Below are 13,298 nucleotides of genomic sequence, written 5' to 3'. Positions count from 1 at the left end.
CTGCCACAACTGGTTAGGGTGAGCTGGGGGAGATAAAACAAAAGAAATGCTGTGGAAGACGGACAGAGATTAATAAATCTAAATATTTAATATCTAAATATTAAATGCATTGGCTAAGGAACGAAGACAGAGGACATGACAGACTTAGACAGGAAATGGGGAATGACAAAGCAACAAGAAAATATAGATCAAGAATAACTAAACTTTGAAGCAAAACCAGCTCAATACATTACAACTAAAAGAAGAAGAAAGTGTACTTTATTGGCCCCCGTGGGGAAAATCCCTCTCTGCATTTAACCCATTCACTCAGTGAAGCAGTGGGCAGCCACTGGGCAGCCACTGGGCGCCCGGGGAGCAGTGTGTAGGGACGGTACCTTGCTCAGGGGTACCTCAGGGTAGCTGTTCAGGGGAATCGAACCCCCGACCTTCCGATCATGGGGCCACCACTCTACCTACTGAGCTATCCCTGCCCTGAAGAAATCACCATAACACACAACAAAACATTGCTGGGTCTAATGACCCAGAACCATGACAATTTGTGCCCTACCTGATTTCCCTTTTTTTGTATGTTTGTCACACTTAATCGTTTTTTCCACACAGGGCCATCTGAGCATGGATTCTTTCCATGGTGGCGTTGGTGTAATTTAATTTATAAACTACATTTGTGTTTTCTTTGTCTAATATTTAAATGTGTTTGATCATCTGAAACATTTACAGTGAGTGTGACAAACATACAAAAACAGGAAATTAGAAAGAGCACGAATGCTTTTTCACACCACTGTAAATTCAGTTGTGGATTTAACAGGGAGCCAGTGAAGAGAAGCTAACATAGGAGAAATATGCTCTCTCTTTGTAATTCCTGTCAGTGCTCTTGCTGCAGCATACAGCTACATTTTAGTTTAATATATTCACTGAAGGACATATCCTGTAAAAAAAACAACACCTTCCTCACAGTGTTACTGGACATCAGAATAATGCCATCCACAGTAAGTATCTGCTTAGATACCACATTTCTAAGATTTTTAGGGCCAATTATTCTAGCTTTCGTTAATTTCATTAAGAAGTGATCAAACAAAGAAGTTTTCAGGCAACACTGTTAATGTTCAGTTTCTACGCCATATTTCTTTTTTCCTGGTGTGCAGAAAACTGAAGAACATTTGTAATGCAAGCAACACCATAACTGTAACTGTAATGTTACTGTTAATGTTAATGTTGTAATGTAACTGTAATGTTACGGAATTTAGTACAGTTCCAATATAATTTATTGTGTTAATGGAAAATGTAATGTAATATGATCTGTTTGGTTTGATGTTTTGAGAATGAAAATTATAAAATAATAAAAGCAATAAACCATTTGGACCTTTTTATCAAGTATAAAACATAATCAATTTTTCATTTTAACCCTCACAGCTCGTCTGACTGTGAGTCCCAGCAGCTCCCAGTTCTTTCAATATGACTTTGTGTCTCTGAGCTGTGAGGAGGACGACAGCTCTGCTGGATGGACTCTGAGGAGAAACACAAGCAAACAAGAGAGGACTCAGTGTGGAGATGGGTGGGGAACACCAGCTGGTTCTTCCTGTAACATCAGATATACTTACCCATCTGACAGTGGAGTTTACTGGTGTGAGTCCAGAGAAGGCACCGTCAGTAACATGGTTCACCTCACAGTCACTGGTAAGTAGATCAAAAATCGCAAAGTGCTTTACAATAAAAAAAAAAACTGAGAGCAAAAATATAAAACAGCATACATATAACATCATACAGCCTAAAACTAGTTAAAAGCTAATTTGAATAAATGAGAATTTAGTTGATTCTTAAAAGAATCCACAGCTCTAAAGCAGGGGCGGAGCGTGGGGGTGGCTTACTGGGCTTAAGCCCGGGTTGTTTTGTCAGAAGCCCGGGGTATTTTGGAGTGCAATTTTTTCATAGTTAGATGCCTGGCTGACAACTGTATAAAACAAAAAGTACACACAATATTCGAAGCACATAGTGCACACTGTGGGAATTTACGACTGTGCGTGAATCCCCCCTGATATTGGTATGATCCAAGCTCAGGCACTAAGCGACTGAGCGAGGGGGCGGGGCAGCTGCTGCCCGTCAGTGCGCTGTTGGAGAAACGGAGCCAGCCATACTAAGGAGAGCTTAAGTTTGAGCAGGTACCAAAGCAAATCATTCGTACCGTACAAATAATGTAAATATGACGGTGCATCACGAAAGATTGATATCAAACTGATCACTTGACCAATATTACGTTACTTGCTGTTCAAGTGAATCAACAAATGGCGAAATGAAAAGCCGAACAAATGCTATTTTTTTAGAGATTCTTAGCTTACGTGTGTTTATTTCATATTCTCAGTTCTTACCCTCCCCGACTAAATCGGTTTCAGTTATGTACTGAAATATAAGAATGGACATTAGAGGCTTCTTTCAAAGAAAAACTCAGGTAAATGTTATTTTATATATTATGCTTTGTATGTTGTTCAGTATATTTGTATGCAAAACAAGAGGAATTTCAGTACACAGCAGGATATTCACATTTGTAACCAGATATTTACACTTTAGGGAGAAAACATAAAACATTTTTACTGCACAACATCAATTTAGAGTAAACTTTTGTTTTAGATAAATATTGAAATATCTTTTGAATTAGTTAAATGTCACAATAAAGAGAGACAGAGCTTTCTGTTTTTTATCACTTTCATCAAATTTAGGAGTACATGTACACTAAGTTTATTGTTAATTAATAAGAAAACTCCAGACGATTCCATTCTGAGCTGAAGAAGCTTCTGATAGGTTAGTAGAGTCCATGTGAGTAAACAGGTGGCACAGCTGTGGATGCATATAAGGCAAAACACAGAGCCTGTTTCTGTGACATGGGAAAATCAAGAGATATCAACCAAAACACCAGGAAAAGAACTGTGGAGCTCCATAAGTGTGGCTCAATTTTGAATACAATTTGGTGCCATTTGCAATTAAGAAATACAGACGATTTCTCTCTTTACTCTTAAAGTTAACAAATGTGTTTTTTATATTTATCAATCTAAAAAAATAAACATTTAGTCTGATTTGATGTTACAGTTAAAAAAGTGTTTGTGTTTTTATCTGAAGAGTTTGTAAATGTCTGTATATTTGATGATTGTCAGCACAAAGAGAGAGAGAGGAACAGAGAGGGAGATGGAGAATGAGGACAGAACAGAGATGAACAAGAGCAGGTGAGACACACATGTTAGTCAAATGGTTGTTTACCAAAAGTATCACCGTATCATAGGTACTCATGTATCTCATACCTAGTGTTTCTTTTTAGGTTTGTTATTTTTCAAATTCTATATTTATTAAGTTATGCAGGCTTGTTTGCACAACAAGGCTAAATAATTATATAAACCTTTCTCAATCTAAATATTGTACTTTGGTAAAATTAAAAAATAAATGTAGTGCAGGTCTATGATGATTTTTAGTGCTACTATCATCTAGTTCTGATTCTGTATCTGTCTTGGTTAAGTCCCAAGTAGTCCTGATTTTGAACTGTTGTAGTCCTGTTTTAATTCTGGATCAGTTCTTGGTCTGGTTGAATTGGGGTTTAGTCCTCGTGTCTTTTTGAACAAAACTCAAAACAGAGCCAATTAATCTTTCAGTCATTTCTACCCCCCCCCCCCCCCCCCCCCAAGGGAAAAAAAAATCCCACATGCATACTATCCTTTTGGGCTAAGCCCCGGGTGTTTCAAATGTCTGGCTCCGCCTCTGCTCTAAAGTATTTGTCAACCCTGGTCTTAAAATGAGTTACAGGGACCGTTAATAGCCTTCGACTACAAGAATAGGTGCTGCATTCTAGAAGGTCAGAAATATAAGCTGGGGCTTGACCACACAGGGCTTTAAAAGTAAGGACAAAGATTTTTATATGAATTTTGTGCAGTGTCTTTTTTGTGTTGTTAAAGCCTAGCAGAAGCAACATTTTGTGCTGACTGAAGATGGTCAAGATCTTATTCAAACACATAAATAGCTCTTACAATAATCAAGCTGTGATAAAATAAAAGCATAAAAATTAACCTCTAATTCAGCTTGCGAGACAACCGTTTGACACTTAGACATATTTATTAGTTGAATAAAACAAACAAACACTGTTTCTGATTCATTCACAAGAATGGCTCCCGAGTTCAATTCAATCTATATAACACTAAATCACAACAACAGTTGCTTCAAGGTGCTTTGTATTGTAAGTAGACCGTACAATAATACATACAGATAAAAACCCAACAATCAAACGACCCCCTATGATCAAGCACTTTGGTGACAGTGGGAAGGAAAGACTTTAACAGGAAGGAACCTCCAGGAGAACCAGGCTCAGGTAGGGCCGGCCATCTGCTGCAACCGGTTGGGGTGAGAGAAGGAAGACATGATGAATGACGTACTGTGGAAGAGAGACAGAGGTTAATAACAAGTGTCATTCAATGCAGAAAGGTCTTTTAACACATGTTGAATGAGAAAGGTGCCTGAAAACTCAATGCATCATGGGAATCTCCCAGCAGCTTATGTCTGTTGCAGCATAACTAAGGGAGGTTCCACAGAAGAGGGGCCTGAAAACTGAAGGCTCTGCCTCCCATTCTACTTTTAAATACTCTAAGAACAACAAGTAGGCCTGCAGTGCAAGAGCAAAGTGCTCTAATAGGGTGATATGGTACTACAAGGTCATTAAGATAAGATGGGGCCTGATTATTTAAGACCTTGTATGTGAGAAGGAGAATTTTGAATTCAATTCTGGATTTAACAGGAAGCCAATGAAGGGAAGCCAAAACAGGAGAAATATGCTCTCTCTTTCTAGTCCCTGTCAGTACTCTTGCTAAAGCATTTTGGATCAGCTGAAGGCTTTTCAGGGAGTTTATGGACATCCTGACATTAATGAATTAGAGTAATCCAGCCTGGAAGTAATAAATGCGTGAACTACTTTTTCAGCGCCAGTCTGAGACAGGATATTTCTAACTTTAGAGATGTTGCGCAAATGGAAGAAAGCAGTCTTACATATGTGTTTAATATGTGCGTTGAAGGAGATCAAAAATGACTCCAATGTTCCTCACAGTATTAGCTGTTTGACAACTATTACTGACATACAGTGTTGGGACTAACGCGTTATTAAGTAAAGTAAAGTAACTACGTTATTATTGTAGTAACGAGCACGGTAACTAGTTATTATGCCAAAATCAGGAACGCGTTAGTCGTTACTGGGATTTAGATAGGGTCGTTACTCGTTACTTCGTGTGGTGGCTATCACAGAGCTTCCACAGATTTAGTAACATTAGCAAGTGGTGGAGGCCAGCAGGTGGATGAAGGAAAAGGGACGCAAAAGGAAAATAGACCCGAGGCGGCCGCTGGTCCGAGAGTGTCAGGTGAACTTCAGGTAAGAAGTTATGACCTGCAGTCTCTCTGGGTCAGATATAAACCAAGTTTAGGTGGAGTTCATTTTCGTTATTCTGACTTTTTCCGTACTGCGTGCTAGCTAGCATGACGGAGTTTCTATACAGCTGGGTGGTGCTATAAAGTTAATGATGTTGAACTTTATTTTGTTCATAAGTTATTAGAGTTGCCAACCGTCCGGTCTGGTATTCAGAGAAAATATTACGCGTTTCTTATTGAGGTGAAAAAGAACAGTTTGTCCCGTAATTCAGCTACAATGAAAAAGTCACAAAGCTGGAGTTATTCTGTGTCTTTGCTGCACAGCTGCCTCTTCTTCTTTCATTCTCTCCCCTCCCTCTCCTGTTTCTACTTCAATCATGAAACTGATCAATGATCAGCTGATCGGCTTTTCTCTGTTTATCGCTCACTTTGCGCCAGAAAGAGGAAACCAGCGGATGTCGCGCTAAACAACAGCAGCACGTTTAAGCTTGATCAGCTGTTGTTAGAATTTATTTAATATTAATTTCTAGTATCAGCTGATGTTTGCTGGAGCCACAGCTGCAAAACTGCTGGTCATGATATGGTTTGGTTATCTGGTGAGAGGGAAACATGAGGATGAAATCAGGAGATGTCCTTACTGGATCATCAGAGCTGAACAGGTGATGGAGAAACAGGTTTACCTTTTAGGTGACATGAATGAGTTGAAGGGAAGTTATGAACAGTTTCTGAGAGACAAATAACCCCAGGATCCTTTTCTAAGTAGCTGACAGCTGGTAACTGTGCAGGGGCAGATCTAGCAAAGTTTTGCCAGGGGGGCATGTACGGCATTAACAGGGAGAGGTGGGCACAAAGAAATACTTTTCTTTCTTATTCTCATATAAAATGTCTAGCTTTTAAAAAATAATTATCTGAATCTTACAACAAACGATTGATAGATTGATACATATATACCATCAAAACAGTGAACATCACTGTCACAACAGCGTTTGTTTTCATTCAAAGGCTTTATGATTTTTCCTATAATGGTGGGCCGGTCTCTAGTCAAAATGCCCGGGACGATTTTCTGTCCCAGTCCAGCCCTGTATGCAGCTCATCTGCAGTCTGGTGTTGCCTACATCTTCCTATTCAGAAGGCAGAATTTCCGAGTTCTGAGTACAATCGAAAGCACCACGACTGCAGTTTTTGTGTTGGATGTAAAAAGCAGGCTAGGATAGAATCAGGCGTGGGATTTTTTTTCAGTTTTTGTGTTGGATGTAAAAGGCGCACATGACGCTGTGACGTAGGCTAGAATCATGGCAGCAGTCAATGACGGTCCAGGCGTGGGATTTCTCTCGTGGAAATATGCACATTATCTTTTCCTTTCTATTGGTAGGTGGCACAGTGCACTTGTGGCAAGTAAGCAAGCTAGAAGACTGGCAAAGTTATGGAAGAAACACATTAACAAGAGAATTCTGAGTAAAACCAAAGTTACTTTCCCTAGTAACTAGTTACTCTGAAAGTAATGAGTAACTTGAAGTAACTAAGTTACTTTTGAGAGAAGTAACTAGTAATGTAACTAAGTTACTATTTTAAAGTAACTTACCCAACACTGCTGACATATGACAACAATTATTGTATCTAAGCTGAGCACCAAATCAGATAAAGTCTGAAAAACAAGACTTACAGAGTATTTCTGTAAGTATCTCTCCAGGTGTTGTCATGAATCCAGCTGTGTGCATGTAAGATATGACCCCAAAGCAGAATCCAATAAACCAAAACTAAACTGAAAAACCCAGGCACTTACCAAATAACACTTAAAATAACAAAGTAGCCTTAACATAATACAAAAATGACAAAAACACATAAAACTCAAACCGCTTAGATAAAATGATCCAGGACCATGACAGGTGGACGATAGATTACAAATAACACTGGTTTTTCAGTTTTCCAGCTTGGATGGACAAGGCTGAGCTTCAGGCTTTCAAATGGATTTGAAGTCTGTCTTTGTCTTTGTTTGAATAATAGACTGGTGACATCTGAGGTTTGGTTTGCCAGACGAACCTGTACACAAAGGTATTGCTTGATTTCAATTATTCAGTTTTCAGGGGCATTAATTAGGGTTTCTATTTTATCAGAGTTCACCTGCAAGCAGTTGTCAGAGACACACTGTTTGCTAATACTAAAACAGTTTATCAAGCAGGACAACTTTAAATATTAATTTGGCTTAAAAGAACAGTAAAGCTGAATATCGTCAGCAAAGAAATGATAAGACGCACGAGAAAATTGCCAAATTATTTGCCTAGGGTGAAAATATACCAAAAAAAAAAGGGTTAGAGAATTGTTCCCAAGACTGATCCCTGTGGTACCCCACAGAACAGACTCTTAGAGTCTGGCATCACCTGGTTTGCAAAAACACCGAACTTTCTGCCAGAAAGATAGGATTTAAACCACTTTAGAGCAAAACCTAAGAGCCTGTTAATCAAAATACTGTCATCAACAGTGCCAAAGGCAGAAATAAGCTCCAGGATAACCATTACAGTGGATCCAGCAGAGTCAACCGACTTCAAAATATCACTAGAAATCACTAGAAACCTTGAGTAAAGGACTTTTTGTAGAGTGAAGCACACATAAACCCAGAATGAAATTTGTCAAAGATGTCATGCTTTTCCATAAAAGAAATGATTTGTTTGGCCACGTTTTTAAGAAGCTTTCACAAGAAAGGGATCTTAGAGATATGCCTGTAATTTCTGAGCTGTGTATTTCTACAACACAAGGCCATTAGCAAGAAAACAGATTTTAAATAATGCTGTATGGATAAAGTCATTTGGGCAGGTAGATAATTCCATTTTATCAAGTAAAGATGAAATGTCATATAGTGTCATCGGATGAAACACATTCAGAGACTAAGAGAGTGGAGAGCCAGGAACAAAGGTATGACACTGGTAAGCTGAGTGTGTGGAGTTAGTGTTGATGAAGCTGTGTGTAAATGGATGAAATGCTGTAGTTTGTCTCTGTGTTGAGGTGGATCAGTGATCCTGCAGAGTCCTGTCCTCCCTGTGATGGAGGGAGATGACGTCACTCTGCTCTGTAAAACAAAGACCACTCCCTCCAACCTCCCAGCTGCTTTCTATAAAGATGGCTCCCTCATCAGGAAGCACCCTACAGGTCACATGACCATCCAGCATGTTTCCAGGTCTGATGAAGGCCTCTACAAGTGTGACATCAGCGGTCATGGAGAGTCTCCATCCAGCTGGATCACTGTCACAGGTGACACACTCACCTGTCTGTGTTTCTGCAGCTTTCAACATTCACAATGTGACGACAACTTAATGACTGTGTTTGCTTTATTTTAGGCAAACACACCACCACACCTCCACCTACATCCACACCTCCACCTACATCCACCACTACATCTACACCCACCACCAAAACCACCACAACTGTCAGATCTTCACCCACCTCTATACATACATCCAGCACCACAACTCCACCCACCATCACACCCTCACCCACCAGCTCACATTCACTCACTGCCACCAAATCTCCATCAATAACTGCTCAAGGCATTACATCCACACCTCCACCTACATTCACCTCTCCTCCTGGTTCCACCTCCATCGCTCTTCCTCCATCACGCTCTCATCCTCTTCTCTCTATGATGTTGGTCTCCTCTGTTGGATCATCCTGTGTTGTGGTTCTACTGGTGTTACTGGTTCTGCTGGTGAGACGATGTGCTCACAGGAAACCTGAAGGTGAGACTCAGACTTCCTGATTGTTCGTGTTTAAGATTCTTCAGTAGAATAAAGGTCACATACATTATTATTATAGTTACAACTTTCCTAAATGCAACCTGTTTTTAGATATTTAATTTATATTATTTTTAATTTTGCATCATTTCAGCAGATCAAGAAGAAGATGACATCATCACTTATGTCATGTACAGTTACATTCAATTATCAGATCCTCAACAACAGCCAATCAGAAAAAGCAAAGGTAGTACTGTGTTTCCATCAAAAGGGTTGAGGTTGACATTTAAAATTTTAAATATAATTGCAAAACTATGTGACGTGTTTCAAATGGCTGCTGAGTTGTTAGATTTGTTTCTAAAACAACTTTTTTGCAACTTTACAATTAAGGAACACTGCAAAGTAGGGGTGAGGATGTTTCAGAAATAGGGCGTTAGTAAGGAACTTTCTCTTTGATTTCTTTGTTGTAACACTAATTTATTGCTTCTTGGCAATAAATCTTATACTGTTGGAAAGTCTGTTTCTTCTCTTAAATGGCACAAGATTTGTAAGGAAAATTTGTGAGTTGAGCAGCAGAGTCAAGTATGTAGATTGTATGTGTTTGTGTTGTTCATGATGGCATGACTAGCACTCACAAGCTGATTCCACAAGTGTTCAGTGAGGTTGAGGTCAGGACTGCAGGAAGATCATTCCATCTTCTCAGAAAGTTGTGCCTGTGAAAGTTCTTGAGAAGATAATTTTTTTTGGCTTAGTGTGAAGCCAATTAAGTCACAGATTGAACAGTCCATAGACCTTTGTTTGTGTTTTCAGCCTCTCAGACATTTGAACCACTTTTAAACTTGCATGTAAAACCACAGCAGCTACTTGCTGTTGATGACCCCAGTTAGTGTGAACCAGGTTAAGGTTTAGACGTCTCACCACAAGATCTAATGCTAGCGTTCAATTCATGAGAACCCTTTTGCTTTGTGCTTTGTGGTATAGTGTGTGCATTTGTATTATTAGAATATAGCAGCCTTGTGGTCATCCACAGTTGTTTTTCACAGAATGAGCCGTCAGTTATTTCTGGTCATTATGAGTTTCACAGCAGAGGTGTTAACATAGGAAAGCTGAAAAATGCTGCCGATTATAAAAATCACTTAATCACCTAATCTTGTCAATTACTTTGCAGCTGTTGAGTAATAATATAACAGTGGTAGCTTCAGTAATTTTATATGCTTAATATTACAGAGACTGATACAACTGTGGTCTACCCAGCAGTGGGCTCTGACGATGTCAGTAATGGACAAACAACCATCAGGACAAGAAAGCTCAGGTACAGCTGGGCTGTTCACCCTGTTTACCGTCATTATGCTAGGCTAAGCTAAGAAAAGTTTAAATAAAGTAATCCATGAGAACCAAAAGTGCAGGCTGCAGATTGCTCTAAACATATAATGATTTTTCTACTCTTGGGTTTGTATGATATCATCGATACCTAATATGGTCTCAGTGACATATGCTCCAGCCACCTGTTATTTCAACCTTTTATTAGTGATTGGCAGCAAGGTAGAAAGCATGGTAGAAAGTTGCCTTAAAGGGAGAGGAGCTAATACAGATTGTTTTAGACAGGATGAACTAAGGGGCTCCAACAAAGCTCAGTGTAAGCTAATGAAGTATTACCCTGAACTGTGAATCATGCAGAGGTACTCTAGTCAAGTCCAAGAATAAAAATAAAGAGCTGGAAATGAACACAGAACACAAATCTTCACAATCTGATTCAACAAAAATAAACTTGTGCAGTGAAAACACAAGTTATAGTGCATGAATTTCAACAGCGTAGTGTTGCTTCAAATACAGGAAATGGTGCAACATATAATTGTGACTCTCCTTATAACCCTGCAGGTACATGAGGCAGGCAGCTGAAGTTGACGTGCAATAGAATAGTACCGACAATAGTGCAGGGTCTATTTTTGATTGAACCTGCAAGAAACACTAGATTTTTTTTTATTTGTTTCTCTAAAACTGCACAAAACAGTTCACCTACAAAGTAAAACCTCTGAGCTTGAGAGAAAAAAAACAGAGCACTGTTTCTGTACCCAGAGAGCAAAATGTTACTAGTCTTCAGTAGGATACGGTCCATAAATGTTTCACTAGGACTTTGAGATAAATTGAAACATATTAGCAAGATGTCTGACAGTCCAGTTGACTACAACTGAATAACTACAGAACATCTGTCATTACCGCTGGTTATCAGTAGACCATCCAGGTATATATTGTGCTAGATGTATCTATACTTACTCTTGCTATAGTGAGAACACACGTATGCACTCAGTATTACATCATGAACAACCCACATCTCCCTCTGCATGAGTCTGTGAGGGTGCTGAGCAGCTCTTTCAGTCAAAGACTGAACCTCACTGACAAAGTAAAACAGGAATGAAGATCGACACAAACAACCATCAGAAACAGCAGCATAAATGAAGTAAGACATGAAACACTGAGAGGTGAGGCAGAGAAACTACAGACGGAACACAGAGGGAACTAATGACAAACAAAAAGTAAGAACTGAAGCTGAGAGAAAGAAACACTAAACCACACTAGAATAATTTGAAGAAGCAGTTTAAAGTGTGAGCAGTGTGGACGTTCTGATTTGTATCTAAAACTGGTTCCCAGTAAAGTCTGAACTGGGACTGTGTGTGATGCAGAGAGGTGGAGATTGGAGGTCTTGACTGAACTACAAAGCTTGTAATCATGTTTCCTGTTGTTTGAATTGTGTGTGTTTGTGTTCAGACTTTAAACCAGAGCCAGACGTCGTCTACTCTTCACTGAAGTAGTCCACCAGTCCAACCACTGACATCCAGCTGCTGGTCTCTAACTGGTCCCCCCAGCACCTCAGACCAGAGGACATCCACATGTTACAGATTTTATGTCTTTTTATCACTGAATTAGACTCTGATGCTGCAGAACTACTTAATGGAAATCAGTTACTTAATTTATTGGCATGCAGATGTTTTATGTCTTCAGTAACTTACAACAAGTATCCTGTTGTTGTTCCCCTTGGAAACATTTATATTGTCTCACTCAGTAATATAAGATTAAAACACAGACTTGAGTGTTGTAGTGTCTGATAAACTACAAATTCATGAACTCAGACTGGACTTCCTTCTGAATCACATTTCCTGAATGAGCAGAGAGCTCAGTGCTGTTAAACTTTCAATGGATCTTAAAGCCTCTCTGAGGTCAAAGTCATCATAGGTCAAAGGTCAAAGTCATCATCCAGTTCTCTAATTTGGAGAAGCAAAACTGTTTTGGGTAAAACAGTCCCACAGCTCATGGTCACAGGTTGGGTTGGGCAACCAGTTTTGCTTTGCCTCTTTTGTTCTAATGCAACATAAAATGATACAGACAGAGTATAACTGAGGTTTACTGAAAAACTAATCAGTTCCAGAAGGCAGATTTGGAAAAATAACTTTAAATCTGATCTCTGAGTTCAATAATATCAAACTTTTCATTCTAGTTAGTTCAACCCACTCTGTTGTGTATTTTCCTCTTGAGTTAACTACATATATGAATGCCTGCTGATAACTTAATGGATGTTCAACCATGTATGATCATAGTTCACTAAGTCATGAAGCAGGAATTATAGATTTTATTCTAAGCTGTGAACTTTTTTTATTCTAACTGTGAACAAACAACAAAACAATGGCAGCCACTTCACAAACGCATGGCACAACATAGAAGAGCCACCTCCACAGGACAAAACTCGCCTGTCCATCTGCATCTAAAGGACAAAGGACACTCTTTCGAGGATGCCAATGTTCACATTTTGGACAGAGAGGACAGATGGTTTGAAAGAGGAGTGAATGAAGCCATTTATGTCCACTGTGAGCGACCATCTTTGATCAGAGGCGGTGGTTTACGACACCAACTGTCTGCCATCTATAATCCAGTTTTGAAATTCCTCCCCAGACGCCTTAACACCCACTCACATCCTGGGCCATCTGACATCAGGACATCACATGGTAGGGTGGGGCCAGGTTTCACAATGAGCTCACCCGAAACCCTGGCTGATTGTGAGCTACACCCATTTTCTCACCTTGGCTCATGTGATTAGGTAGAGGTTCAATAGGGGGTTCATTGTCCCTCTTTGGGGGGAAACTCCCACTGGGTTTAAATCTAGGACTCTCCACCATTTGACCTTAGAACTGAAGA

General features: G+C 39.5%; 1 protein-coding gene across 1 annotated transcript; it reads left to right on the top strand.

Annotated features, from left to right (window-relative positions):
- Nucleotides 1–974: 974 nt before the first annotated feature.
- Nucleotides 975–8,612, top strand: LOC113015045 (Fc receptor-like B; the record flags this gene model as incomplete). Its single annotated transcript, XM_026156951.1, has 3 exons — nt 975–986; nt 1,479–1,674; nt 8,386–8,612. Coding segments are annotated over exons 1-3 (435 nt in total), but the record flags the coding sequence as incomplete, so codon positions are not given.
- Nucleotides 8,613–13,298: the final 4,686 nt, after the last annotated feature.

Source organism: Astatotilapia calliptera, chromosome 3 (assembly GCF_900246225.1).
Source record: "Astatotilapia calliptera chromosome 3, fAstCal1.2, whole genome shotgun sequence".
In the NCBI taxonomy this organism is placed as follows: domain Eukaryota; kingdom Metazoa; phylum Chordata; class Actinopteri; order Cichliformes; family Cichlidae; genus Astatotilapia; species Astatotilapia calliptera.
The sequence above is the reverse complement of the archived record's forward strand: the minus strand, read 5'-3'. Positions and strand labels throughout refer to the sequence as shown.